At 39.7% G+C, this 27,492-nt stretch overlaps 1 protein-coding gene and 1 long non-coding RNA gene across 7 annotated transcripts in view; one reads left to right on the top strand and one right to left on the bottom strand.

Moving 5' to 3' along the window:
• Positions 1-27,492, bottom strand: part of sdk2b (sidekick cell adhesion molecule 2b) — an 892,722-nt gene that overhangs the window by 167,743 nt on the left and 697,487 nt on the right. For 2 of the 4 annotated variants that reach the window (XM_059653700.1, XM_048555196.2), the window contains 6 exons: positions 25,428-25,629; positions 20,363-20,466; positions 14,441-14,511; positions 8,643-8,778; positions 4,874-4,930; positions 2,178-2,279 (listed from right to left, as the gene is read on the bottom strand). In XM_059653700.1, the coding sequence (XP_059509683.1) occupies positions 2,178-2,279; positions 4,874-4,930; positions 8,643-8,778; positions 14,441-14,511; positions 20,363-20,466; positions 25,428-25,629 (672 nt within the window). The remainder of the gene's footprint in view (positions 1-2,177; positions 2,280-4,873; positions 4,931-8,642; positions 8,779-14,440; positions 14,512-20,362; positions 20,467-25,427; positions 25,630-27,492) is intronic. The other 2 variants (XM_059653701.1, XM_048555197.2) reach the window with 1 other exon arrangement.
• Positions 1-27,492, top strand: part of LOC125463653 (uncharacterized) — a 128,378-nt gene that overhangs the window by 96,441 nt on the left and 4,445 nt on the right. Inside the window, exons 1-2 of one of the 3 annotated variants that reach the window (XR_007249885.2) lie at positions 24,433-24,563; positions 24,662-24,805. This is a non-coding gene — a long non-coding RNA (uncharacterized LOC125463653). Of the gene's footprint in view, positions 1-6,243; positions 6,303-24,432; positions 24,564-24,661; positions 24,806-27,492 lie in introns of those variants that run through there. The other 2 variants (XR_009447073.1, XR_009447074.1) reach the window with 2 other exon arrangements.

The following is a 27,492-nucleotide window of genomic DNA, read 5'->3' as shown; positions in this document are numbered from 1 at the left end:
AGGGAGAAAGGATGTTGAAAGTTCAGATTAAGTGATCGAAACGTGAGAAGGGCAGAACATAGTCAGTCTGACCACCAGACTGGGAGGAATGGACAGTCCCGCTGGGGTTTGGGAAGGGGAGAGAGAGAAGGAGAGAATGAGAGAGAATGTAACAAGCAAAGCTTAAAAGAAAGGGAAGGAATGGATTCACATTTTGAAGATGGTGAACTCAGTTCTGAGCCAGAAGGTTGTAAATTACCAACTTTGAAGATGAGACATTATTCCTCCAGTTTGATTTGCTGGAGTACTGTAGCAAGCCGAGGACAGACAAGTGGGCATGTGAGCACGGTGCTGTGTTAACATGACTGGCTACAGGAAGGTGAGGGTCATGCTGCATGCGCACAGACCAGAGTTGTTCTGCAAAGCCATCGCTCAGTCTGTGTTTAGGTTTTCCAGTGTAGAGCAGGCCACATTGGGTGCAGCGAATACAATACTCAAGATTGGAGGAGACACGTGAAATGCTGCTTCACCTGGAAAACTTGTTTAGGCCCTTGGATGGTGAAGGGTCAGGTATTTTACCTTCTCCAGTTACATGGGCAGGTGCCGTGGGAAGGAGAAGTTGTGTTGCTGGTTGTGGAATGGACTAGGGTGTCCCTGAGGGAGTGATCCCTGTGAAATGCAGATGGGGAGAGTGAGCAGAATATGTGTTTGGTGGTGGTGTTCTGCCGGAGTTGTCTGAAATGGCAGAGAATGATCCTTTGAATGCAGAGGCAGGTGGATTTGAAAAGTGAGGACATGTGAGACTCAATCATGCTGTTGTGAGTGACAGGAAAGGTCAAGGGTGGAAGCACAGGTGATAGGTCTGGGTACAGTTCAGGGTCTTGTCAATCACTGTGGGTGGGAAACCACAGTCACAGAAGAAGGAAGCCATGTCAGCAGCGCTGTTTTGGAAGGTGGTCTCGTCCAAACAGATACAATGTATGTGAAGAAGTGGGGAGAATGGGATGGAGCCCTTGCAGGACATGGGGTGGGAAGAGTTGTAGTAATGGTAGCTATGGGAGTCAATGGCTTTCTAGTGGGTGGTAGTGGACTGTTTATTTTCCGAAATGGAGGCGGAGAGGTCAAGGAAAGGAAGGGAAGTGTTGGAATTGGACAATGTGGAAGTTATAGGGGATGGAAATTGGAGGCAAGATGAACAAATTTTTCAAGGTTCAGGCTGGAGCAAGAAGTGGTATTGAAACAGTTGTGTAATAAAAGAGTTGTCGGGGGGGGGGGGTGCAGTGCAGGACTGGAATAAGGATTGTTCCACATGTCCCATAATCAGGCAGGCATAACTGGGACCCATGCAAGTGCACACAGCCACTCCTTTGACTTGGCAGAAGTAAGATGAATTAAAGGAGAAATTGCTCAGTGAGAGAACACATTCAGCCAAGTGGAGGAGAGTGTTTGTTCAGACCTCTGGTCAAGGAAAAAATCCGAGAGCTCTCAGACCATCCCACTGGGGAATGGAGCCATACAGGGATTAGATATCCATAGGGAACAGGTGGCAGTTAGGGCCAGGGAACTGGAAATTGTCAATATGGCGGAGGGCATCAGAGGAATTATGGACGTAGGTGGACAGGGTGTGGACAAGTGGAGAGAGGATAAAATAAAGGTATGAGGAAATGAGGTTGGTGGGGCTGTCAACAGCCTTTTTGCCCCAGCGCTCCAACCTCCTGCCATGAGCTGTTGTATAAATGCTGCTCCCTTCACACTTCACTTTAGCTCTGATGAACAGTCATCTAGACTAGAAACGTGGGTTTGCTCTCTCTCCATGGATGCTGCATGACCCTCTGTGATCTCTAGCATTTTTTGTTTTCATGTCCAGTAAGGAGTTGTGAGTGAGTAGTTGTATGTATAATATAGTCAATGGCCAGCCTATAATGTACTTTCAAATGCATTCAGTTTTTATGCAATAAAATGTTTCCACTAATTAGAAAATCTTCAGACAGGTAGAGATTGTCATGTCTATTTGTTAGGAGTCAAAAGATTAAAACATTGAGATTTTTCCAGCAACTATTTCAGGTAAATGAAGCTTAAAAACAAATACAGAGCTTGATACAGAACTGCTACGTTTCCAAAATAAACTTCTCTGGCGCTTAGAATTTGTCCATATCTTTGCCGACCCCCACCCCCTACGTTAATGTTCGTTGACTTACCTGCTTCACCTACGAATACTTCTTGAGGTGAACTGGTAGGACCCTCGCCGACTGCATTGTAGACACTCATTCTGATTTCATATCGCCTGTGCTTGCTCAGATCTATGCAGATACAGACAGAAAGTCAATATAATTGATCTAAATGAGATGTCAAGTACATTTTCGATGCTTAATTATTCTAACCAAAAATTATTCCTCACAACCTTCCTAACTAAAGGCTATCCATTGTTAACTAAATATGCAGGTGATGGATATTGGCTGACATTTTCTTTCTCAATCTAGATCTCTGCATTGGCTGAGGCAGACTTCGCTCAGCTCCTATCTCACCCATCTCCCTGAAACCTTTCCTGCCCTCTACCAGACCCTCATCAATCTAGCCCTATGTCTCTCATTACGCTTTACATTTCATCTTTTGCAATCTGATTCTTATCTAGGCCCATTTTCAACTAAACAGTAATTTGGCTTAAATCATGAAAATCCTATTTCCTGTGGGAGTTTGTAAAACAAAAATAAAATCTTTAGGAACCAAAATAAACTATATCATAGTAAAGTTGAAGTTGAGAACGTTTGGTTTCTCGGTAGGGCCTTTTTCTCTTGAGTCTACAATGACTGTTTTTATGAAGCTCAGATGATGATCCCCAAATCTAATCCTTAGTATAACTTAACATCAATGCTCTGATGCAAATTATCTGTGTTAGACTTATCCTTCTTTCTTAAAATAAAAGCACTGTTCTTTTGCAGTCTTTCAATCTTGTAATAACCATAATAATACCAAGAGAATGTCACTTTATTTTGACAGTTCTGCACAAATTACTGCCCCGGTGTCCTTTAGTATCCTAGATCCTAATACCTAGATTTGGCAATTTTTTAAACTTGTCAGCAATTTTTTTTAAGCTGGTTACAGTCAGACATTAAGTGAGAAGGATTTGTGTATACGCTAAAACTCAGGTGTCACCATGATGCCTTCTCTTGTGGTTTGAACAACATGCTAAAGACCTCCTGATATTATTCCAAGAGGAACAAACAATTCTGTATGTATATTAACCAACGTGGCTTCCTTTATCAACAGCATGAGAAAAAAACAAATCAACCAGTCATTTGCACGACTTATTTGTAGCAACTTACTGTGCATAAACTGGCTTCGACATTGCCAACAAAATAAGTAATGCCAAAAAGTAATCAACTGTGTTCCTCAAGCACTTTGGCACATTTGAAGCAGATGATATGAATTAAAGACTATCTTTCTTTTCTTTACCAAACATCACTCCCTGGAAACTTTGAAATATTTGTTGATACACATTATAAAATGACACTAACAAATATTATCAACTCTGATAATACACTTACTTCATTTTTAACATTGATTAATCCATTTTTAATCTTTTAAAAAATAATTTTGCAAACTATTCTTGTACTGCTCTACTACAATGTTGAAAAAGTAGTTTATTACTGTGTTTATCTTCTGCTTTATTTCTCCCCAATGGCCTTTCTGCAATATATTTCAATATTTCCTTACATTCCTTCCAAAGTTCATCCTGTCCTTTTTCTCTCAAGGTTTCATGGAATCTGGAATCTGCTTTTTTTTGTTATCTTTGTGTTGATTTCTGATGCATCCACTTTGGAGATGGCTCATTTAGCTTGCATTAATTTTTCTGCATTTTCCTTTTTTAAAAATATTTAATGTTACACCTTAAAAAGATCTACATTTGTCCTTGGCATCTACCTTGATGAATTTCTTTCACTCCATAGTTAATCGATTGAAATATTTTGTGTCGAAGTAATATGTTTATTTCCCACTCCTTGTCCTGACAGGGAGATGTTCAGAGCTTTGATCATGTTGTATACTTTAGCCCAAAGGAGGAACAATTTATAAATATTGGAAGCATCTTGACTGCTTAAGTGTAACAATATTAAGTCTAACAATACTGGGTGAGCACGACACATTGCACTTTTTACCATCCTACTGTCAAAGTCTGAAGAGAGTCATGTGATGGCAGGGCTCGATTTTTAAAATTATTTGTTCATGGGATGTAGGAATTGCTGGCTGGATCAGCATTTATTGCCAATCCCTTATTATCCTTTAACTGAGTGCCTCTCTAGGCCACTTCAGAGGGTAGTTAAGAGTGTTATTACTGTGGGTCTGGAGTTATGCATAGCCTACTTCATTCCCCAAAGGACATTTGAATACAGATGGGATTTCACAACAATTGACAATGATCACATGGTTGCCACTAGACGAGTTTTTAATTCCAACTTTTTATTGATTTCATATTCAGCATTTTGCCTTTGCAATAATCTGCCTCCAATGAATCTGCTCACTTTGTATGTTTCTCCATTTCTTGATATTGTGTAACGTCTTTTACCCTTCTGTGTTGTAACTATTGCTCTCAATGGCTTTAATCTCCACAGCTGCCACAGGCTAAATAAATCTGATATCTCTTGTGGTTAGAGAGAAGGGTGTCAGCTTGAGTGTAAAACCCTCAACATGACCCAATATGGGTCATGTGGGTACAATGGAACACAGCCAAATGAGTACGTCTCTAAACTCTGAACTGAAGAACACTTATTTGTATGAGATCCCAAAAGATGGCAAGCACTCATGGAGCTGTAAATCTGCTTGGTTTATTGTCTTCTGGAAAGATGCAGAGAAACTGTGGTTAAAAAACATAGAGAAGGGAATGAGAAAGTTAACTTACTGTCCAGCTCATATTGCGCTAGGGTGGAGTCACTAAGGTTCCGAACATTATACACAGCTACAGGATGTGTGATAAAATGAAGAGAAAGTTTACATTGAACAGTGAATATTAGTGCACAAAAACATCAATCATGTTACTTCCATTTAAGCACCAGCAGCAGGCATAACTGAATAACATGTTAATAATCTTGCGCTGGTGGTGGTAAGTTAATCTAGGGTTATTGAAACAAAGTCAAAGCAAGGTTAGAAAAACACAGACAACAAACGGAAACCAATGAATACAATGAGACATTGAATGTTGCAGTATGTACTGCACAATGATTGTTTAAATGTTGGTTAATAATACACATGGCCAATACAATTTTCTGCTAACTCTATAGCCATTACTTTATATATAAATCCTGTATTAGATGGTGTGTATAATGAGGTTCCTGAGATGATATAGCACAATTCTACATTACTATTATTAGTGAGGCCTACTAGGCTGCTCCATTTCCTCTATGTGTCTGTAACAGTTTAAGTCATGTGTTACAGGCGACAAATAAGTAGTTGGGAAGATCTCAATGATCACAGAAAAACATTCAATGCAATTAAATGTCATTACGCACTAATTCTCTACAGATGTTAAAATTACTAAAGCTTATTGACATAAAACAAAGAACGAAAAGATTGTAACGTTCACTTTTTTTCCCTCAGTTTGCATCATTTCAGTTCGGTCTCTTTTGGAATATTGCGTTGTGTTCAATTCTGGTCTTCCTGCTATCGGAAAAATGTTGTTAAACTTGAATAGGTTCAGAAAAGATTTGCAAGGCTGTTGTGCGATTGGAGGGTTTGTGCTGCAAGGATAGGCTTAATAAGCTAGGGCTATTTTCCCTGGAGCGTCGGAGGGTGAGGGGTGAATCTTATAGAGGTTTATAAAATCATGAGGGGCATGAATAGGATGAATAGCCAAGGTCTTTTTCCGCAGAGTAGGGAGTGCAAAACTTGGGGCCATAGGTTTAAGCTGACATGGGAGGATTTAAAAGGCACCTGAGGGGCAACTTTTTCACACAGAGGGTGGAGCATGTATGGAATAAGCTGCCAGAGGAAGAGGTGGAGGCTGGCACAATTACAACACTTAAAACCCAAGTGGATGGGTACATGAACAGGAAGGGTTTAGACAAATATATGTCAGATGTGGGCAAATGGGACTAGATTAAATTAGGATATTGGGTAAACATGGCCACTTTGAACCAGAAGGTCTGTTTTCGTCCTGTATGACTCTACGACTATGGCTGTATAGTATGTACTAATTTGACTATATGTTACACAGTCAATATTTCATGATCCATAGTATCATATAGACATTGAAAAATTTTACGTTTTGTTCAGTTTTCAGTGAGGCACGTGATGGTCACAATAATTGAATGTGGCAACCTTTATGTAAAAAGGTAAGTGAATATCATACCACAGTATTATTAATACAAAGCAACACATTTGGAGTGTTTATATTCTTCAAACTTTTTACTGCTGGGAAATAACATGTTTCCCACTTGTTTCTCAGGAGTTTATGTTTCAGTATTGCTTTCTTTAACTGGCCTTCAGCAATGTGTCTTCAGTCCAACAGCACTAATACCGACTGGTGATACACGTCTGTTGTATTTCTGAGTGAGAATGCCAAAAGATAAAAACTTCCTAGTTTTTAAAATTTACTTACGGGGTGTAGACATTGCAACATAAATGCCAGGATTTACTGCTCTTGAGAAGACCATAAGCTTTATTGGTCCATTCAGCCCATCAAACATGCTGTACCATTTGACTGACTTATACTGTTTATTTGTCTCCCTTCCTTTTTCAATAAGGGTTTTGCATTGCTGGATTTTGAATTTCCTAGGTCTTCCCTACGATCTGAGGGTTCTTGGAAGACTACTATGAGTGTATGAGAGAGAACTTCCTCTGCAGCTACTTCCTTTAAAATGCTTGGGTGATACCCATTTGGTCCAGGGCCTTAACTGCATTTAGCCCCATTAATTTCCCTTGTACTTCTCATCTAGTGATAGTTATTACATTTACATCCTCCCACCCCTTTAGTTCTCGATTATTTGGTATATTTTAATTGTTAAAGTATTTTCTACCATGAAGACTGATGCAAAGTATTTATTCAACTGCTTTGTTATTTCTTTGTTTCTGATTATTATCTCCCTGGTTTCATTCCTTAAGGTCACTTTGGCCTTTCTTTTTATGTATTTAAAGAAACTCTGCTGTCTGGCTTGATATTATTTGCATGTTTGCCTTAATAGTTTGTTTTCTCTCTCTGCAGTACTTTTTTGGTCATTTTTTGTTGATTGGGAAAATTTTAGAAGTCCTCTGGTTTACCACTTATTTTGTCACACTATACATTTATTTTTGTTTCAATTTGACACAGGCCTTAACTTCTGTGGTTATTTTCTCAACCATCTGCCATTGCTCCTCCATTGTCATTTCTGCTATAGGCCCTTCTCCTGTCTAATCCAGCCAACATTTTCCGTCATCCGTATCCAATCGCCCTTATTTAAATTTAGCACACTTGTTTATGACCCAAGTTTCTCTTTGTCAAAATGAATGCAAAATTCTATCATGTTATGGTCACTGGTCCTCAAGGGATCTTTTATTCTGAGATCATGTATCAAATCTGTTTCATTGCATATTGCCAAATCCAAAATAGCCTAATAGCTGGTTACATCCCCAATGTTTTGCTCTCACAAATACACTGAATAAACTCAATAAATTCGTCCTGATGGCTGCTGTTGTCTAATTGATTTTCCAAATCTACATGAAGATTAAAGTCACTACTGATTAAAGTATTGCCTTTTTTATATGATTTTGTTATCTAAGATTGTTCTGTAGGCCACTTTTTTTGAGTGAAACTCAGTGGTGGCTAAAATGAACTTTTTTTTTGTTGGAGACCTGGAATGACATAAAAGGCAAACCAGGTTTACTGCAGCAGATGTCCTTTCCAAACAGACATATTGGACTGGATAGAGTCTCATGACAATCTAATATCTTAAAATTAAAGATTTTATTCCAGACTTTATTGCAATTAGTTAAATTTTACATTTTCATTGTTATATTCTGGGATTTGAATTATTGTCTCCTGGTTAGAAATTCACAATTATTAGTCTAATAATATAACAGTTCATTTGGTTCTTATTCACAAAACCTCTGATTCAAAACAATGATTCTAGAAAATGATGATTTACTTCAAATGTAAACTCAGGTCTTAATTTACTTCTTTTAGGATTTCAGAGAAATGGAAATGCTGATAATTTTGAGAAGAATTTGATTAGTTTATACATGCAGTTTGTTAAACACAGTCCTTTCTGTTAATTCCTGTTGCTGTGTTGATTGAGTTTCAACAATTACAGTCATGGTAAAACACAACTTAGATTTTTTTGGATGGCAAGTGATACTTTTTGCAGGAAATATAGTCCACATTTGTGTCGTACCCGACAAAAATCACCAAAGACTGCATAAATCCACAGAATTTAGAGGCGAGAACAACCATAATGGAGAAATTCCAATCACCTCTGACTTAGTTGAAATCAGATATAAGCCTCAGAAATGAAAAAGGACAAAATTGTAACATGCTGTCACACCAATTCTCCTGGAAAGAGGTTATTCACAGGAACAATCTATACGTGCTTGCAGAGGAAAATTATAATTCAAATTGCCAGGCTAACAACATGCAAACTAATAAAACAACAGTGATCTGTACACTTGTGTAACAGAATATAACAACAAAATAGACTTACATGTGAGTTCAGACCATTTAGCATTGGGATTGTTCACAGTGTGAAGTGTAAAGCTTTTGTGACTATCATAAACTAATTCTCGGTAGCGAATCTGATACCCTAAAAGGATTCCATTAATTTTCTCTTCGGCAGGAGGCTTTGGAGGAATAAAAAAAAACTGTCAGTAGGCAATTAAAAACTGAAAGAACTGCGAATGCTGTAAATCAGGAACAAAAACATAAGCTGTTGGAAAAACTCAGCAGGTCAGGCAGCATCTGTGAAGAAAAAATCGGAGTTAATGTTTCGGGTCCGGTGACCCTTCCTCTGAGTTCTGAGGAAGGGTCACTGACCCGAAACACTATCTCTGATTTTTTTCTCCATCAATGCTGCCAGGCCTGTTGACCTTTTCCAGCAACTTCTGTTGTTGTGTCATTAAGCAATTACTTCACAAAGATTGGGCAGTGAGTTGTTGCTAAGTGTAATGATTGGAAGGAGGTCAGCCTAGCGGATCTCATAGAATGTGGGTCCCCCTGATTTTACCAGATTAACAGTCTCAATCAGGCAGCCCTGGCTGACAGATAAAAACAGGAGAGTCGGGGGTTCTGTTCACTCTAGTAGCCAGCTCTGAGCTAGCAGGAGTCACTGTCATGTATTATGCATGCGTAAATAAATGATGACATGGTGACTGGATACTGACTCTCATGGAGTTTATTCCTGCCGTCGAGGACTGGGCCCAGGTATGTGGGAAGAATGCAATACTTTTTCTGGGCAAATGGACATTGGGGCACTTGAAAAGAGATGAGTAATTCTCCTGATGGCTTGTGGACCTGCAGCTTTTTTGGGTATGAGAAGTTGAACTTTCCCTGAGGCACCAAATACTGAAACCTTTCAAGAGTTGATGGATTTAGCCAAGGAATATGATGACCCCGAGCCTCCTCTAATTCTGAGATGCTATGGGTTTTACTCAGCAGTTCAAGAACCAGGGGAATCCATGTTGGGATTTTTGACAAGGTTAAGATGACGGACAGAGACATGTGATTTTGGTTTAACGGTAAGTGAGATGCTGAGAGACTGTTTGGTATGTGGAATTAATAATGGAACTGTGCAAGGACACTGAATATCTGAGGCCCAACTACTCTTCAAACAGGCAACACTACGGGCTTTGTCATTAGAAAATCTGGTAAGTGGAGAATGTGAGTTACAGGATGATGGAAGTGGACAGCCTCGCCAGGTTTACTGAGCTTGGGGAACACCACTTGAATGAACTGCATAGCCTCACTCAGCACATCTCCTGAACAGAGGGACTCCAGGTCAGTCCATAGCAAAAACCCAAAAGAAAGCAAAGCCTCACTGAAATGGTTAAAATTCTCTCAAGGTTTTGGGCTGGTGGGCCATTTATAGTTGCTGCCGGTATGCGGACTCAAGGCAGCAAAAAAGTCTCACTAGGCCTGAATTCAGTGAGAGAGCTCATAGGCCGGTATCCAGGAGAATGCACCTACATTTGGTTCGGAACAGTTAAAATGTTTAGCAACATCCAAATCAGAAGCAATCAAAATAAATGTCTGGGTCAACGGGCACCCAGTGCTAGTGGAGGTCAATACCAGTGTGGCTGTATCAGCAATTGCGGAAGTAGTCTTTAGCAAAATTCACGCTGGACTCCAATCCTTATGTTTGCGTAAGACCTTGGCCAGGCCAAGAACCTATACTGTGAAACCTGCATAGATTAAGTGTACAACTTTGGTTTCTGACTCTTATGAAAAATAGCTGGTTCACTTACCAAGGATTGTAGTAAAAGGTTCAGGCCCAAGCTTGATGAGGCAAAATTGGTTGAGAAAGATTCAACTTGATTGGCTTTTTGGATTAGAAAATGGCTGACTGAGTGGAGGCTAATTAATTACTCAAAAGGTTTTTCAGAAAGGTCAAGGAACTATCAAGTGGACGAGACCACCTTGTGTGTTGCCCAGGAAGTAATTCCAAGATTCTGCAAGGCCGGCCCAGTGACAACTTGCATTATGTGCCGAAGGAGAGGTAGAAATCGTGAGGCTGGAAAGTGAGAGAATCAAAACAGTGCAGTTTGTGGGATGGGCAGCACAGGTCGTATCAATTGTGAATCCTGATGGTTCAGTTTGACCTTGTTGGGATTTCAAACAAACATTAAACCGCTTTTCACAGCCGAATAAACACCCAATCCCTTGCACTGAGGATTTGCGTGCAAAACTGGCAGACACGCTGTCCTTCGCGAAGCTGGACATGAGCCACACGTACCAGCAATTGCGATTAGATGAGAAGTATGCTATAATTAATATCCATAAGAGTTTGTACCTATATACAAAACTGCGAGCTGGGGTATCATCAGCCTGTATCATTTTCCAGTGGATGATGGAGAAAATTTCATAAGGTCCACCCCAGATCCCCATTAATCTGGATGACATGCTAATAGCTGGGAAGAACTATGAAGAGCATTTCGAGAATTTGGATGTAGTGCTTAAATGTTTCTCCAAGGTGAGTGTAAATGAACTGCTTGGTCCACAGAATTGACAAGACCTGGTTACACCCATTGGAAGGTAAAATGAAGGTTATCAAAGGTGCTCTGCTCCTACATATGTACCAGAGCTTAGGTCTTTCCCTGGGTTGATGAATTTTTACTGAAAATTCATACTTAACCTGCCCTTCATCCTGGTGCCCTTTCATCTGCTATTGTAAAAGGGTTTTCTTTGGAAACAGTTGCGTAGTAAAGCTTTTAGGGAAATGAAGAAGCAGCTTTTGTAAGCGGCATGGTTGATGCGAGGTCAAGGTCCCATGACATACAAAATTCAGAATGGAGAACAAGCACGTGGACCCAAGTGAAAGCTGCAATCTCACAAATAGGGCAGGCGCAAACCATATCCAGCCCCTCAGAACATTCAGCAAGGCTGTCAGAACCTGTAGGTTTCTCCCTCCGCAAAGCGTCGAAGAAACCTCTGAGGGCGAGATGGACACAGCGGATGTCACAGCCTTGAAGACATTACCTCTCAAGGAAGATGAATTTTGGCCAAGATGCTCTGGGCCCAAGAGGCGAACAATGGTACACTGCATATAGCCAGTATCCGAGGCAGAGTCGGAGGATCAGGACCTGGTATGAAAATATCCCAGGAGAAGCTACGGTAATAAGAATGGGCCTATGTCCCAGGATTCTGGTCAGCCAGATGTACCTCATAGAATACGGGTTCCCTGATTGGGGCTGTTAATCTGGTCCAATGAGGGAATCTAGCTGACAGACATAAAAAGAAGTGTCAGGTGTTCTGTTCACTCTAGGAGCTGGCTCTGAGCTAGCTGGGTCAGTGTCATGTAATATGCACATGTAAATAAACGTGGCAGGACACCAACCTCTGTGGAGTTATTTTAGAAAGTCCTGTTCTACATGTTTCCATGGAGTACACAATAGCAGTACAACACAGCACAGACTGAATATAATTTTGTGCAAGGCAAGTTGTGTCTCACAAACTTGATTGAGTTTTTTGAGCAAGTTACCAAATGATTGGCAGTGCAGTAGATATTGTTTGTTTGTATTTCAGTAAAGCCTTTCACAAAGTTCCCTGTGGTAGACTAATTAGTAAAGCGAGTTTTGAGAAGACCCTATACAGACAACAAGCAAAACGAACGTCATCTACAAAACACCTTGCAAGAACTGTGACAAACACTACATTGGACAAAGTGGCAGAAAGCTAGCCACCAGGATACATGAACATCAACTAGCCACAAAACGACATGACACACTATCACTCATATCCTTACATACAGATGACGAAGGGCACCACTTTGATTGGGACAACACATTCATCCCAGGACAAGCCAAACAGAGACGCACACGAGAATTCCTAGAAGCATGGCATTCCAACTGCAACTCCATCAACAAACACACTGGCTCCAAATCAATCTACCATCCTCTCAGAAAAAGAACAAGAAATGACATCACCAATGCAGGAAATGACATCACCAACCCAAGGAAACCTAACCAGATAAATAGAAAGCGGGACATAACACCAGCGCTTTGTCGGAGGCTCACTGATGATGTTACCTAGAATGGTGACGAAACGTCTGAAAACTAACCTTCCAGCTCAGCGAGCAAACTCACATCCAGGACTAATTAGTAAAATTAGGTCACAGGGGATTCAGGGTGAGATTGTCAATTGGATACATAATCGGCTTAAAGGCAGAAGACAGAGTAATAGTGGAGGAGATAGCAAGAACGGCAGATGTTGGAGTCAGAGACAACACAGTGTGGAGCTGGAGGAACACAGCAGGCCAGGCAGCATCAAAGGAGCAGGAAAGTTGATGTTTTGAGTCGGGACCTTTCTTCAGAAATGGGGAGGGGGAAAGGAGCTGGGAGATAAATAGAGAATGGGGCGGTGCTGGGGAAGGTAGGTGGGATGGTAATTGGCAAGTGCAGGTAGGGAGTGGTGGGGATTGGTCAATGAGATGAGCGGGACGGATGGGTGGGAGAGGAGATGGACAGATTGTGTCAGGTCAATGAGGCGGGGATGAGAGGGAGATTTGGACATGGGATGAGGCCAGGGGTGGGAGATTTTAAAACTGGTGAATTCCATGTTTAGGTCATCGTGCTATAGGCTCCTGAGGTGGAATGTGAAGTGTTGCTCCTCCAGTTTGCAGGTGGTGTAATTGTGAGTTTAGAGGAGGCCCATAATGGAGGGTTGCTTTTTGGACTGGAGGCCTGTCACCAGCAGTGTTCCACAGGGATCAGTTCTGGGTCTTCTTTCTTCACTTATATAAATGATTTGGATGATAACATAGAAGGCATTTTTATTAATTTATGGAGATGCTAAAATTGGTGGCATTGTGGACAGTGAAGAATCTTTTCTAGGATTACAAAGGGATCTTGATCAAATGGGTCAATGGACAGAAAAATGGCAGATGGAGGTCAATCTGGATAAATGTAAGGCATTGCATTTTGGTACAACAAACAAAGGTAGGGCTTTTACAATTAATGGTAGAGTCTTGGGTAGTGTTGTGGAAAAGAGGCATCTCGGTGGGGAGGTGGGGTATATAACTTGTTGATGTTTGTGTCATATATAGACAGGGTGGTGAAAAAGGCATTTGACACACTTGCCTGCATTGCTCAGTCCTTCTGAGTATAATAATGTCATGCAGAGGTTATACAGGACACTGGTGAGGCCTCTTCTGGAATACTGTGCCCAGTTCTGGTTGCCCAGTTATAGGAAGGATATTGTTAAGCTGGAGAGGGTTCAGAAGAGATTCACCGGAATGTTGCCAGGTATGGAATGTTTGAGTTACATAGAAAGACTTGATAGGCTCGGATTTGTTTTTCACTGGAGCATTGGAGGTGGCCTGATAGATTTTTGTAAAATAATGAGAGGTATAGAGAATTAATGGTAGTTGCCCTTCCCTTGGATGGAGGATTTCAAGAAAAGGGGGCACATTTTTATGGTGAGAGGACAGGCATTTAAAAAAGACATGAGAAGCAATTTTTTTTTTACACAGGGTGGTATGTGTGTAGCATGAACTTGCTCAGGAAGTGGTGGATGTGAGAAAATTGCCCTTGTTTAAAAGACATTTGAATGGATACTTGAATAGAAAAGGTTTGGAGGGATATGGGCCAGAAGCAGGCAGGTAGGATTAGTTTAGTTTGGCATTATGTTTGGCTGGTTGGACTGAAGGGTCTGTTTCTGTTCTGCATAACCCTAACCTCCAAATGAAGCAGCAAATTGCTGAAAATAATACTCTCTTAGCTATATGCTGCCAGTAAAATTATTGACTCAAAAAATGAAATATGCAGTTTCAGAGCGGTATCTTAAACTCACCTGCCAACGAATCATTACCGAGGTTGTGGTATGTGGTGTGACAGAAAGAATTTCTGGAGCCTCATCTGGTGCTATAATAAAAAAATTAAGCTTTTATTTAAAGCCTTGTGACAGCATTATGATGTTAATAATTACAAGTATATGTAAAAACATTGCATGTGATGCTAATCATGGTATTCAGAATATTCATTACACATGCCTCCTCCTTCAGGTAAAAAGTTTTAGATTTGTAAAGCTGCATTTCCTCAGGATATGGCAACAATACCATCTATATTCCCACTCATTTTTGAAAACATTTCAAGGTTCTTTCCTCCTTTTCTCCTAAAGGCAGAGACCCAAATCTTATGAACTGAGTGGGCAGCCTATTTCTGACCCAGATCAAATGAAACTTAGCTGTGATTCTGAGATCCATCTTCTGATGGTAGACACTGCAAAACTTGCTCAGCACAGGATAATATTTGTGGAAGCTATGGTTCCTTTCTGTGGCAGTCACTGTTGTATCCATTGAGTAAACACAGGTTAAGTGTTCCTAAGCCTCTTTGAGAAATTCCAGAAAGAAACGCCTGAGGTGATAGTTGGATGATGGGGTCAGTTAAGTCCGGAGGTACTTGGGTTAGGTCATGCGTGGGGGTGGGGAGGTAGTCATTGATGGTGGGTTCCCGATATGGTACAGCAAGACTGGTTTACCACTATTCAGAGACTGTAAGATCTGGATCAGTGTCTCCTGTTGCTGCTGGCCTTGTTCAAATTTTATTTGAATCACAGAATTGTTATAGTGTAGAAGCAGGCCATTAGTCTCATCTTGTCTGCAATGACTCTGAGCATTTTGACTATTGACTTTGTGCCAAATTCATGTCTTTTCGCCATAACCCTGTACATTGTTTCTATTTAAATAATCATCCAATGCTTTTTTTGAATGCCTCAACTGAATATGGTTATTATTGGCAGATATTGCAGTTGAGTACAACAATCCAGTCATTATCTGATATCGATACATGTACTTAGCAGCAGCCTCACTGGATAATGTTTAACAGCCATTTTCCTGACTAAATTTCTTCTTATTTCAGTGGTACTGAAAGCAATTATAGTATCTAACTGTTTCTCATGTTTAAAATTCAATTTGGTCTGTGCGGCCCAGGCTTATCCAAATAACCCATTAACGAAACATATGTTGTTCTTAAGTTTACATAAAGTTAAATCTTGACCTTTTTATTCCAGTCAGTGGCACTGAGTGTAACTATACAGAAGACATCCTAATGCCGTGTCTATTAGTTGGTCAGATTAAATTGATTTTTTTTGCAATTTAGAAACTTCCAGCATGTGGATAAAATATTATACCTTAGTACTCTTGGTTTAATGCAGTAACATAATGAGCATCATTACAAATGCAAGCATTTACAAAATTATGTTTTAAGACTGTTGTTTAATTTAGGTAAAATGAAGGAATGTTAGCGGTCATCTGACCCATTTAGAATTTTGCTGACAGCGTGTGGGTGGCTTTGTTGTTGGTTTGTTGGGAAGAAAATGCAGGATATTCACATCTGGACAACCAATCCAGTGACATGATCACTGTGCCACTGCCCCTCCCATATAGTGGTATTTGAATATTTGAAATGTAGATGAAGCTTCAACAATATTTTATGCTGACATTTGTCTCAAAATTATGTCAAATCTTACACAATTGACCTCCTGCTGAATGCATTTCCTCACATTTCACACAGTCATGTTGTGCAACATTTACTGCATACTTGCCAAAACACATTAATATTTCAGTCTTAAGTACCATTAACTTTTTGGTTTGCTCTAATTACTAACATTCAAAGTAAAATTGTAAACAACAGCATCGTTAAATTGCTTCTTATTACTTATGCTACAAGTTTACAAGAATTCATATTTGAAAAAAAGCATCATTTATAAAGTAAATATTTTCACTGATGGCCAAAGAACAATGATGTTCTTTCCAGCATTAGAGATTGTTTGGTTTCTGCTGGAATGTTAACTGTTCTGTGACTGGACAAAACAAACTGCTCTGAACTGTGTCCATGAACTATTGGTGTGAAGTATTCCACTGACAGAGTTGAGGGATGCAGCAAAATAAATTCTGAAATTTGGTAAACTACTTACCGCATGTTTTTAAGCAACAAACTTGGGTGTGGCAATGACAGGAGATTTCTAAGCAGATGGCTATTCAAAAACTCCAACTAAGGGACAAACATAAAAGTGAGAAATGGACTAACTGCTCTGCAACTGTCCATTCTAATATGCATCCTTCAACTTCATTGGAAAATTCAGTCTCTGATGTTAAATGTCATTGTATTATACATAATGACCAGTTTACATCCTCAAGTCTAGAGTTAGCTCTGTTTAACTTCACCATCCCACCTCAATTTATCTTGCCGACAATCTCCTTTTAACTTCTTCATAATCTTGTTTTCTGTATTTCTGTAGCCACTTTCAACCTTTTCAGGCTAGTGCTTCTTCACTTATAGTCTCCTGTGCATTTCTACCATTGGTAGCCGTAGTACCAACAATGTTACTTCCAATTTTTTGGAATTCCTTTCCAAAACCAATCAACTTCTCCACTGCCCTGTCTTCCTTTAAGCTCCTCCTTAAAACACACTGATTTGACCAACTGTTCAGTTAGTTCCTCTTACGATCGACTTCTTTGGCTTGATGTTGATTTGCATTTGATTATGCATCTGGAAAATGGCTTGGAGAGCTGTTCAGTGCCCAAACAGCAACATAGAACATAAAGGCAGCTTTAGCTACTGGAACTACAGACTCATGAATTACACATTTACACACTGAAGAAAGAACAATGAAAATACATCACTATTCTTGGCAATGTGCCCATGCAAGTGGCAGATAAGTTTATTCTGACCTCAGACAAACAACAAGATCAAAGGAGTTTAAGCCTGGGCTAGCTGTTTCTTGTCCCAAATAATGTGAAAGTAATTTGCAAAACAGTGGCTTTGTGTACCAGTCACATGGTGATGCATTGAACGAGGTATCTATGTTCGTGAATGGGAAACATATTAAATACATCATCAGATACTAGTCTTTGGTATTACAGGGAACAATCTTTGGTTGATTCTCTTTTAGATCTGATGGGCTGCTATCTGGAGTCGAAAGCATGTCTGTGGATGACTTCTCAGCCAGCAGATTTTTTTAACTTAATTTTAACAGTTGGAAAAGTTGCGTTTGATTCTAGAACACCTAGAAATCTTACCAACTTCTCCTGAACAGATTACACAGCCACCTGAGCAATTTGTTGATTTACTGCCTTATCAAGGAGTGCACCAATGAAACATAGGAAGGAGGAGCAGGAGAACGCCATTTAGCCCATCAGGCCTGCTTCATCATTCAATATGATCATTGTTGATCCTCTATCTCAAAGTCATATGCTGCTTTGTCCCCACACCCCATGTTGCCTTTAGTATCTAGGAATCTCTGTTTCTTTCTTAAACATGTCCAGTGACTTAGCCTTCACAGCCTCGTGACAGAAAATTCTACCATCAGTGTGAAGATATTTCTCCCTATCTCAGGCCTAATTGGTTTAGCCTGTATCCTAAGATTGTGACCCGATATTCTAGATCACCCTCAGCCAGGAGAAGCATTATCCCTGCATCCTGTCTACACAGCCCTGTCAAAGGTTTATACATTTCAATGCAATCTCATCTCATTCTTTTAAACTCCTGTGATTACGAACCTACTCAACTCAATCTCTTCTCATGTGACAATCCTACCATCGTAGGAATCAGTCTGATGAATTTTCAGTGCACTGTCTCTATGGCAAACATATCTTTTCTTTTGAACTGAACACAATCCAGGTGTGGTCTTGCTCATTAATTTAAATCCTCATGCAATAAATGTTAATATGCCAACTGTTTTCCTGACTGCTAGTTGCATCTGCATGCTTACTTTCTGTGAAGGTGTATATAAGTACACCCAAATCCCTGTGTACATTTTCCAAACCATCTTAATTTAAAAATAACTCTGCCAGTCTGTTTTCCGAGCAAATGGATAACTTCATACTTAGCCACATTATATTGTATTTGCCACATTTTGCCCACTGACTCAGCCTGCCTAAACTTTCTGAAATTTCTTTACATGCTCCTCTCCACTCACAAACTGCACCCCATCCCCAGTTTCACACAAATGAGCAAACTTGAAAATATTCTACTTAGTTCCCAAGTGCAAATCATTGCTGTATATTTTCAATAGCTGAGGCCGAAACACTGATCCTTGTGATGCCTCACTAATCACCACTTTACACTACAAGAAGAACCCATTTACACCTTTTCTCCATTTCCTGTCTGCTAACATATTTTCAATTCATGCCAGTAAATTATTGATAATCCCATGTGTTTTAACTTTGCACAAAACCCTTGTAAGATTTTATCAAATACAAATTAGTGGTCTCTCTCTCATCTATTCTCGCTAATTACATCCTCATAAAATTCTAGTAGGTTTGTTAATCATGATTTCCCTTTCACAATCCATGTTGACTTTATCCAATCTGTTAATCTTTTCTAAGTGCTCTGTTAATATTTTCTAAGTGCTCTGTTATGTCATCCTTTTATAATGGACTACAGCATTTTCCCTCTACTGATGTTAAGCTAATCAATCTATAATTCCCTATTTTCTCCCACTCATCTTCTTTAAATAGTTAAGCTTTATTTGGCACCCTCTAATCTGCTGAGACTGTTCCAGAGAAAACAGAACCTTATAAAATGACAACCATCCACTATTTCCATAGCCAACTCCTTTAGTACTTTTGGAATCAGAGGTAAATGCTGCAATTGGTGTGCCAACGTGACATGCAAACTTTTAAACTACTGCACACATGCATAGCTGCTGCTTAGAGAAAACTTTGCTCACCAGTGCACTGCCTTCATTCTTTATGAACAATATCACCAACCTTATTTTCTTCTTGCCTGTTCTTCTTAAATATTGAATATCCTTGGATATTCAGTTCCCAGCCTTGGTCACCTTGCAGCCATGTCTCCATAACTGCAAACACATTGTGAGATAACAAGGTGGAGAGCTGGATGAACACAGCTGGCCACGCAGCATCAGAGGAGCAAGAAAGCTGATGTTTCCGGTCTAGACCCCTCCTCAGAAATTTCTGAAGAAGGGTCCAGACTGGAAATCTCAGCCTTCCTGCTCCTCTGATGCAGCTTGGCCTGCTGTATTCATCAGCTCTACACCTTGTTATCTCAAAATTTCCAGTATGGGTAGTTCCTACTAACTCTACAAACATATTTTACCAATTTCCACTATTTGTGGTGCTAATTCATCTGTTTTATTGCGAATGTTCTAAGAGAAAATAATTATACATTTGGAAATGCCAATGTAAAGACAGGTGTGATACTTCAAGGACTGACCAAGCTCTGGAACCACATCACAGTATCAATTTCTGTTTGAGAAGGGCAGGAAAATAGGATCCAAAACGTATGGAGTATTCGCTTATGGGTCATGCAGCATTCTTTGTTCACTGCTGGCTCTCAGCTGAGATTACACGGTTAGGTTTGGAGTGACAATCAAAACAACCTTCAGATTTACAGACAAGTGTGCAACCAACTGTGTGAACATTTTTCAAATTGCACCAGTTGTTCTTGTAAATAAGGAGCAAAGTCACGTAGAGAGAAACAGTACGAATAAGACTGGGATGACCATATTAAAGAATCCAGAAATGCAAGCGGCAGTGCAATAGAGGGACACTGATCATCTGCCAACTCCCATTATCCAGCAGAAGGCTCATGTTCATTATTAGACAAACTAAGAGTTCAATTATCATTCAACCAAACTCACGTCATTAACAGATTCCCATTTTAAATGAGTTATTTAAAATACTGAGTAGAATCAACAAAATACTTTTTCTATCTTACTTCTAACTTCATGATTAAAACAGAGACTCACCAGCCTGCAGTGTTGTGACAGAGTCAGATTCCTCACTATACTTGCTGTCTCCGATGTCATTAGTTGCTTTCACACGGAATTTGTATGAGGTGAAGGGGTTTAGCCTACAGATGAGGGATAGATGTATATCACTGGAGTTTAATTACAGCAAATAAAATATCTTCGGAGTATCAAAAGTACAACCTTTATACGATATATGTTCTCCATAAGTGACTCAAATAATTATTTTCAAAGCAAACTGTTCCAGGAGATGTCATTACAGATCTCTGGTGCAGGTGCAACTTGAACCTGGGCCTCCTAGCTTAAGGTAAGGACATTACCACAGCTCCACAAATGCTCCAACAGATCCTTGAATGAGATTCTGGCAATGATGAAAAGGATTGCAAATGTTCTGTTTGGTCATATTTGCCAGCAAATGTTAATATTTCTCTGCAGCATTTATTTTTATTTACTATTTCTCCAACATGGAACATGGGGATCCATAAAATAGATTTTGATGAATCCTGACACCACACTGTCCTGCCATCTGGGTAATGTATGACCTCTCAATGGTTGCAGCTCATATGAGATTCATGTGGTCTACAGCATGTTAAAACTTTAAACATCAAACCATGATCTATTTTGACAGATACTTATATTTATTTAATAATGTCTTCTTTCCATTTTTTCTCTGAAATATTTTTATTAGCCTCTTTACTAATTCAAGCGGCAACACATTTGTACTGTTTTTAAGCCATGGCTTAAGCTGTTATGTACATGCTGAGTATTGAAAACTTACTATGAATAGGCTGGCTAATTTGAAGTAGAAAAAACTCAGACAAACATACAGCTCTTTATTTCAAATGGAAGGAAAGCCCATATTGGGAAATGCTGAAAAAGCACGTGTGCCATATCGAAGGCAGAAAAACTCTAGGATGACACCACAGTTATGAATTATTCATTTGAGAACTGCAATAAAAAAGGATTTAAAATCAAGAGAAGCAGCAAAAGAAAAGACAGCAGTGATTGTAGTTAACAAAAAAAGACCTCTTCTTTCTGTTGCAGCATTGAAATGGCAAGTCACACATTCTGTCTGTACTTGAATGATATTAAACAGGGACTAGTCTTGTGTACTGCATTATAGAAGGAATGGAAATGTGCATTTATACAAAAAGGATGTGGTGAGGTTATGTCACTGGTGACTCACTGTACTACAAAAGAACAGCTGAACCAGAACAAGTGTTTTTTAGAGCTCAATGTCTCTTTTTATTTATTCTTTCTTTGGATATGCATGTCTCTGGTAAATATTTGTTGCTCACTCCTAACTGTCCTTGATCTGAGTGCCTTGCTAGTACATTTCTGAGCAACGAGACAACCACATTGCATTGTGCCCAAAGGTACGTGTAGGTCAGACCAGGGTAGGAGAACAGATTTTCTTCCTAAAAGGATATAAGTGAACCAGGTAGATTCTTATGATGTTCGGTGATAGTTACCATGGTCACCATCAACATTTATTTTATATTCCATTTTCATTCCATTTCCTATTTTATTAATTAAACTTAAGGGAATTGAACCCATGTCCCAAGAGAAATAGCCTGGATCACTAGTCTATTGATTTTATCACTATGCACCATCTCCCTTTACTATCATAATACGGCTGACTTCATCAAATCGAAAATTACTCCATTCAATAAATGTGCACGTCATCTGTGATCACATCTGGTATCACATCTTAGAGGCAGGCATTCAATACCAGGAAGTTGGCATATGCTATCTCTTCAATAACTCTCAGATCCCTTCTTCTTTTCAAGGACCATGTGACTTACAGGATTGGCTTGTGGGACAAGGGCTACTCTCTGCAACCATGACTTATGACTATATTATGCAAACACCTGGCTTGGGCCAAGTGTATATACAATGTAGCCCATTCTTCCACCATTGTGGAGCAGATAGTAAGCCTCCTGTAGATGAGGTTCTGATGTTTGTGTCAGTCTGCTTTGGGGGTGTGGGGAGCTTTCAGAATACTCTGAAAACAATACGCTCTAAAATCCTTGAATGCTGTACCCTGTACAACTGGAGAAGGCAAAGAGAGGATACGATGGATGCTGAAGAGCAGAAAGAATCACAGTCTTCCGAGGAGGAAGATGAAAATATTGAATTTGATTTTTGGTGAAATTGAGCCCAACATTTTATCCCTGTAAAACTATCGGAAATTTTTTTCCTCCCATATTTTACAATGGTGATGTTTTTTTCCTCTATTCCTTTTTCTTATTTGGGAGTCAATTAAATCAGGTGGCTACATGACCGGAGTTTGTTGCAGAATAAAGCCAGAAGTGCAGGTTTAATTCCCTTTGCTGGCTGTAGTAGGTCACAGAAACTCTGTCTCCTAAACTTACACCAGACTTGTGGGAATGGCTATCCTCAAAATACACAGAAACAATTGTCTCTCTCCAATGAAGAGGGAACTCTGTGGTCCTTTGTGGATTATTCTTCCTCATATTTATTTAAAAAAAGTGTAACTAAACTATGTAAATTAAGAACTAAATCAACTTTGCAAGTCACATTTTATTGAATCAATCAATAAAATGAGAAGGTACAATGTGCATCTGCTATTTGAATGAACTAACTAGTCAGAAGCAGTTTATTCGAAGACTGGCATATCTTACAGTTGCACAGTTGAGCTTAAAGCTATTGTCAATAACGAGGAGCCACTGATCTGCTTCAAGCTCTTCATTTCAAATCAGAATTAATTTAATTTTTGAGCACAATAGCAATTGGAGAATAAATATTTATTTTGAACAAAAATATTTGTTGACTCCTTAATTAGAGTTTAGGAGTCCAGCTCTGATGATGAGTTATCTAGACTTGAAATGTTAGCATGCTCTCTCCCTGAATGCTGCCTGACTTGCTGTGATCTCCAGCATTTGTTGTTTCAGTTTTGGAGTCTCTAATCTGCGTTATTCGTATGGTTTGGCAATTCTGCTCAATAGTTCTTGACATTGCTTTCCTGATTTAGTAACTCAGTGCAAATCTGGGCATGAAGTTATATAAGACAATGCAGTGTGGAGCTGGAGGAACACAGCAGGCCAGGCAGCATCAGAGAAGGAGAAAAGTCAATGTTTCAGGTCGGGACTCTTCTTCAGAAAATGGGTCCGAAGAAGGGTCCCGACCCGAAACATCAGCTTTCCTGCTGCTCTGATGCTGCCTGGCCCGCAGTGTTCCTCCAGCTCCACACTGTATTGTCTTCAAATCCAGCATCTGCAAATCTTGGTATCTCATCATGGAGCTATATCAAGAAGTTATTAAATTTACAAAAATGTTATCATTAACCATAGCAACCAACCTTTCATGGCTACAGTCATGAGTCATTTGAGGTCTGGAGCACAACCACAAAAAAGAAGCAGTGCTTAAAGTGATCTTTTACTTAAGGTTACATTTTTTACCTTCATTTGGATTTGGGTGCCACTGGCAAGGCAAGTGTTTGTTGCCATGTCTAACAGTACTTGAGGTAAGTGGTTTGCTAGGCACTTTAAGGGTCAGGTCAGCCACATTGATACAGGTGGAATCACATGTAGGCCAAATTGAGTAAGAATGGCTGATATCCTTCCGTAAAGGACTCTAGTGAGCCAGATGCATTCATATAACAATCAATGGTTGTTATCATGGTCAAAATTACTTACACATTAGATTCCAGATTCATTAATTGACTCTCAATTCTAACAGTTGCTGGCATCCCCACAGCATTAGCCTGGGTTTCTGGAATATGAGTCCAGTGACACTCCCACTACATCACAGTTACTCCTCCGGTAATCACTGGGAAGAAACATCCTGAATTGGCACATTATGAAGTCAAGTGGAGGCTAATTGTTAAGGTCTTTTTCTATTACATGGCAATTGACTGTAAAGTCCTGCCACCTGATTTGTAGATAGGGAAGGTTACCAAGGTTAAATAAGCCAGCAGAAAATTACCGATTTTCCATTAGCCAAAAAAAAAATGCCGCTTAGAAAATATGACATTTAAAATGCAGTGGACGCATTCTGAATGCAAGCTTTTTGTTTGAAATAGTGTTTTTAAGGAACAAGAGCTGAATTTTCCAAAAGAAAGTTGTGAGAATCTCTAGAGATCAACAGTGAAGTTCCCAAAATCAAGAGAAAACAGCCCTATTGTCTAACCAAGCGCCGAACAGTGAGACAAGGTGCTTTCTCTAGTGAGCGTCAAGAGGTATATTTGCATATTTTAGCATGCATTAATATCTCATTATTACATTATTTCACTTCTTAATTGATATCCAATTTTCCATTTTCCCACGCAATGTATAGAAACTAGGCAGTGACAATTTCTGATGTGAAAATTACATCTGTCTCCTGGTTACTCCGGCTCACCACTTGATCCTCTGATCCTGCAAATGGCAAGATGACTCTTGATATTCGTTTATTTTAATATTCTGGATCTCTCCACAACAGGTACAGTAAAAATTGGGAAATCATGCCAAGTTACACCTTAAATAATTCTCTTTGTTCCCCTCAAAGTCCTTCAAGATGTGTATCAGGAACATACCTGCATCCCTGCACTTTATATCATCATGTAAACCGCTTGTCATGGTTTAACTGTTTTCGAACAGTTTAGCCTTTGTTGACAGTTAATGGAGATTATCATGAGGATAGTCACCTATTGACTGAAACCTGTCTCCTTGTAATACCATATATAAATTAATGTCCTCAGGCATAGTAATTGATTGTAGTCCACCTCTCATTGCAGATGGACATGCATCACATCAACAGCACAAAGATGAAAACACCAGATCAGCAAATATTGAAATAGCACTGTATATAAAGAAATGAAATTAAATTGTTTGAGTCAGGTTCACAAAGTTCTTATGGAAAGCTCAAGTTATCATGGTCCTAAGTTTTGTACTAGTACAACTCAACTAATACAAAGGTGGCATCATTTTCCAGATTAACCAACTTGGCCACTCCCCTCCATTTTTAAATTTGCTTGGCATGTTTTTAACTTCAAATCTTTCACAACCATTTTAATAATACTCTCCTGAAATCATGGCTATCCTTTAAAAATACTCGCACTTACTTGTCTACAAGATATGTCGTAGAGTCGTGGCTCACAGAAGCTGAGTGGAGTGACCAGTTTCCGTTTGGTAGCTCTAGAGTTTGGATTGTGTAGTACCTAACTGGAGACAGTCCATCACTACCCGGTTCCCAGGACAACAGCACATTGCGTGACTGCACATCTTGCTGTCGTATGACAGGTTTGCTGGGAGGCTGTGGACGAACTGAGGTTGGAACAAAAATGTTTAGAGACAAGGCTGGTTTTCCAACAATTTGAACACAGAACAGCACAAGAATAGACCCTTCAGCCCATCATGTCTGTGCCTACAATGTGCAATTCTAAACTAATCCCATCTGCCTGCACATGGTCTATATTGCTCTATTCCCTACCTGTTCATGTGTTTCCCTAAGCTTCCTAACATTGCTATTGTATCTGCTTCCAGCACCTCCTTGGCAGCGCATTCCAGGCATCTACAATTCTCTGTGGAAAAATAAAACTTTCATTCCACATCTCCTTTCAACTTTTTGCATCTCATCTTAAACCTATGCCCCCTAGTATTTGACTTCTTCACCCTGGGAAAAAGACTCCGACTATCCACTCTATCCATGCCTCTCACAACTTTATATCCTTCAATCAAGTTGTTCCTCAGCCTCAATACTGTGGCAAAAGCAATCCAAGTTTGTCCAAACTCATGTTATAGTTAGTACACTCCAATCCAGGTAACATCCTGGTAAACCTCTTCTGCACCATCTTCAAAGTCTCCATTTCCTTCCTATAGTGTGACAACAAGAACTGCACATAATACTCCTTAGTTAGTCGTCTAACTAAGGCCTCATTCAGCTGCAAAATTTATATTCAATGTCCTGACTGATGAAGGCAAGCATGCACCTTCTTTACCACCTTATCCACTTTGGTTGTCATTGCCAGGATTTGTCCCTCTGAATATCAACGTTCCTAAGGGTCCGGCAATGTATTACATACGTTCTTGTTACATTTGACCAACCAAGATGCATCACCTCACACTTGTCTGGATTAAACTCCATCTGCCATTTCCCCATCAAATTTCCAACTGGTCTATATCCTGCCAAATCTGTTGGCAACTTTGTTCACGATCCAGAACTCAACTGATATATTGTAGACTGCAAACTTGTTAATCAGGCTACCTACATTTTCATCCACAATCATTTACACATTTTAAAAGTAACAGAGATCCCAGTACTGATCTTTGCGGGACACTACTGGTCACAGACACCCAGTCAGAAAAAACACCTTCCCAAAACTATCCTCTGTCTTCAATAGCCAAGCCAGTTTTCTCTTCAACTTGCACTCACCATGGATCCCATATGACTTAATCTTCTGGACCAGCCTGCCATGAGGAACTCTCTTACAACCATGAAAACTACATCCACTATACCACCTTCTCTGTAAGACAAGACCTCCCTCAACATAACGCCACGTTGACCATCCCTAATAAGTCCATTCTTCTCCAAATGTGAGTAAATCTCTAAGAATCTTCTCCAATAGTTTCTGTACCACTAAGGTACAGCTCACCAGCCTATAATTTCCTGGATGATCGCTGTTGTCTTTCTTAAACAAAAAAACAACATTGGATATTCTCCAGGCTACTAGGATCTCATTGTATGGCTAAAGAGGATGCATCAATCTCTATCAATGCTCCAGCAATCTCCTCCCTTGCCTCCTTCAGTATCCTGGAATAAATCCATCTGGGTTGGGGACTTACCTACCTTAATGTTTTTCAAGTCACCCAACACCACCTTCTTCTCAACACTGACATGACCCAGAATATCAACATACCCCTCTCTGACTTTACCACCATCCATGTCCCTCTCCTTGGTGAATACCATTGCAAAGTACTCATTAGGACCTCACCTACTTCTTCTGGCTTCGTACATAAATTCCCCTTGAGTCGGCCTATCCTTTCCCTAGCTACCCTCTTGCTCCTAATCTGCATACAAAATGCCTTGGGATTATCCTATTTATCAAGGGTATATCATGGCCCCTTATAACCGTCCTAATTTTTTTCTTAAGTTCTTTACTGCTTCCTTTAAACTCAAGGGCCTTGACT

This window comes from Stegostoma tigrinum, chromosome 22 (genome assembly GCF_030684315.1).
Source record: "Stegostoma tigrinum isolate sSteTig4 chromosome 22, sSteTig4.hap1, whole genome shotgun sequence".
NCBI classification, from domain to species: Eukaryota; Metazoa; Chordata; class Chondrichthyes; order Orectolobiformes; family Stegostomatidae; genus Stegostoma; species Stegostoma tigrinum.
This window is presented reverse-complemented; position numbering and strand designations above follow the sequence as displayed.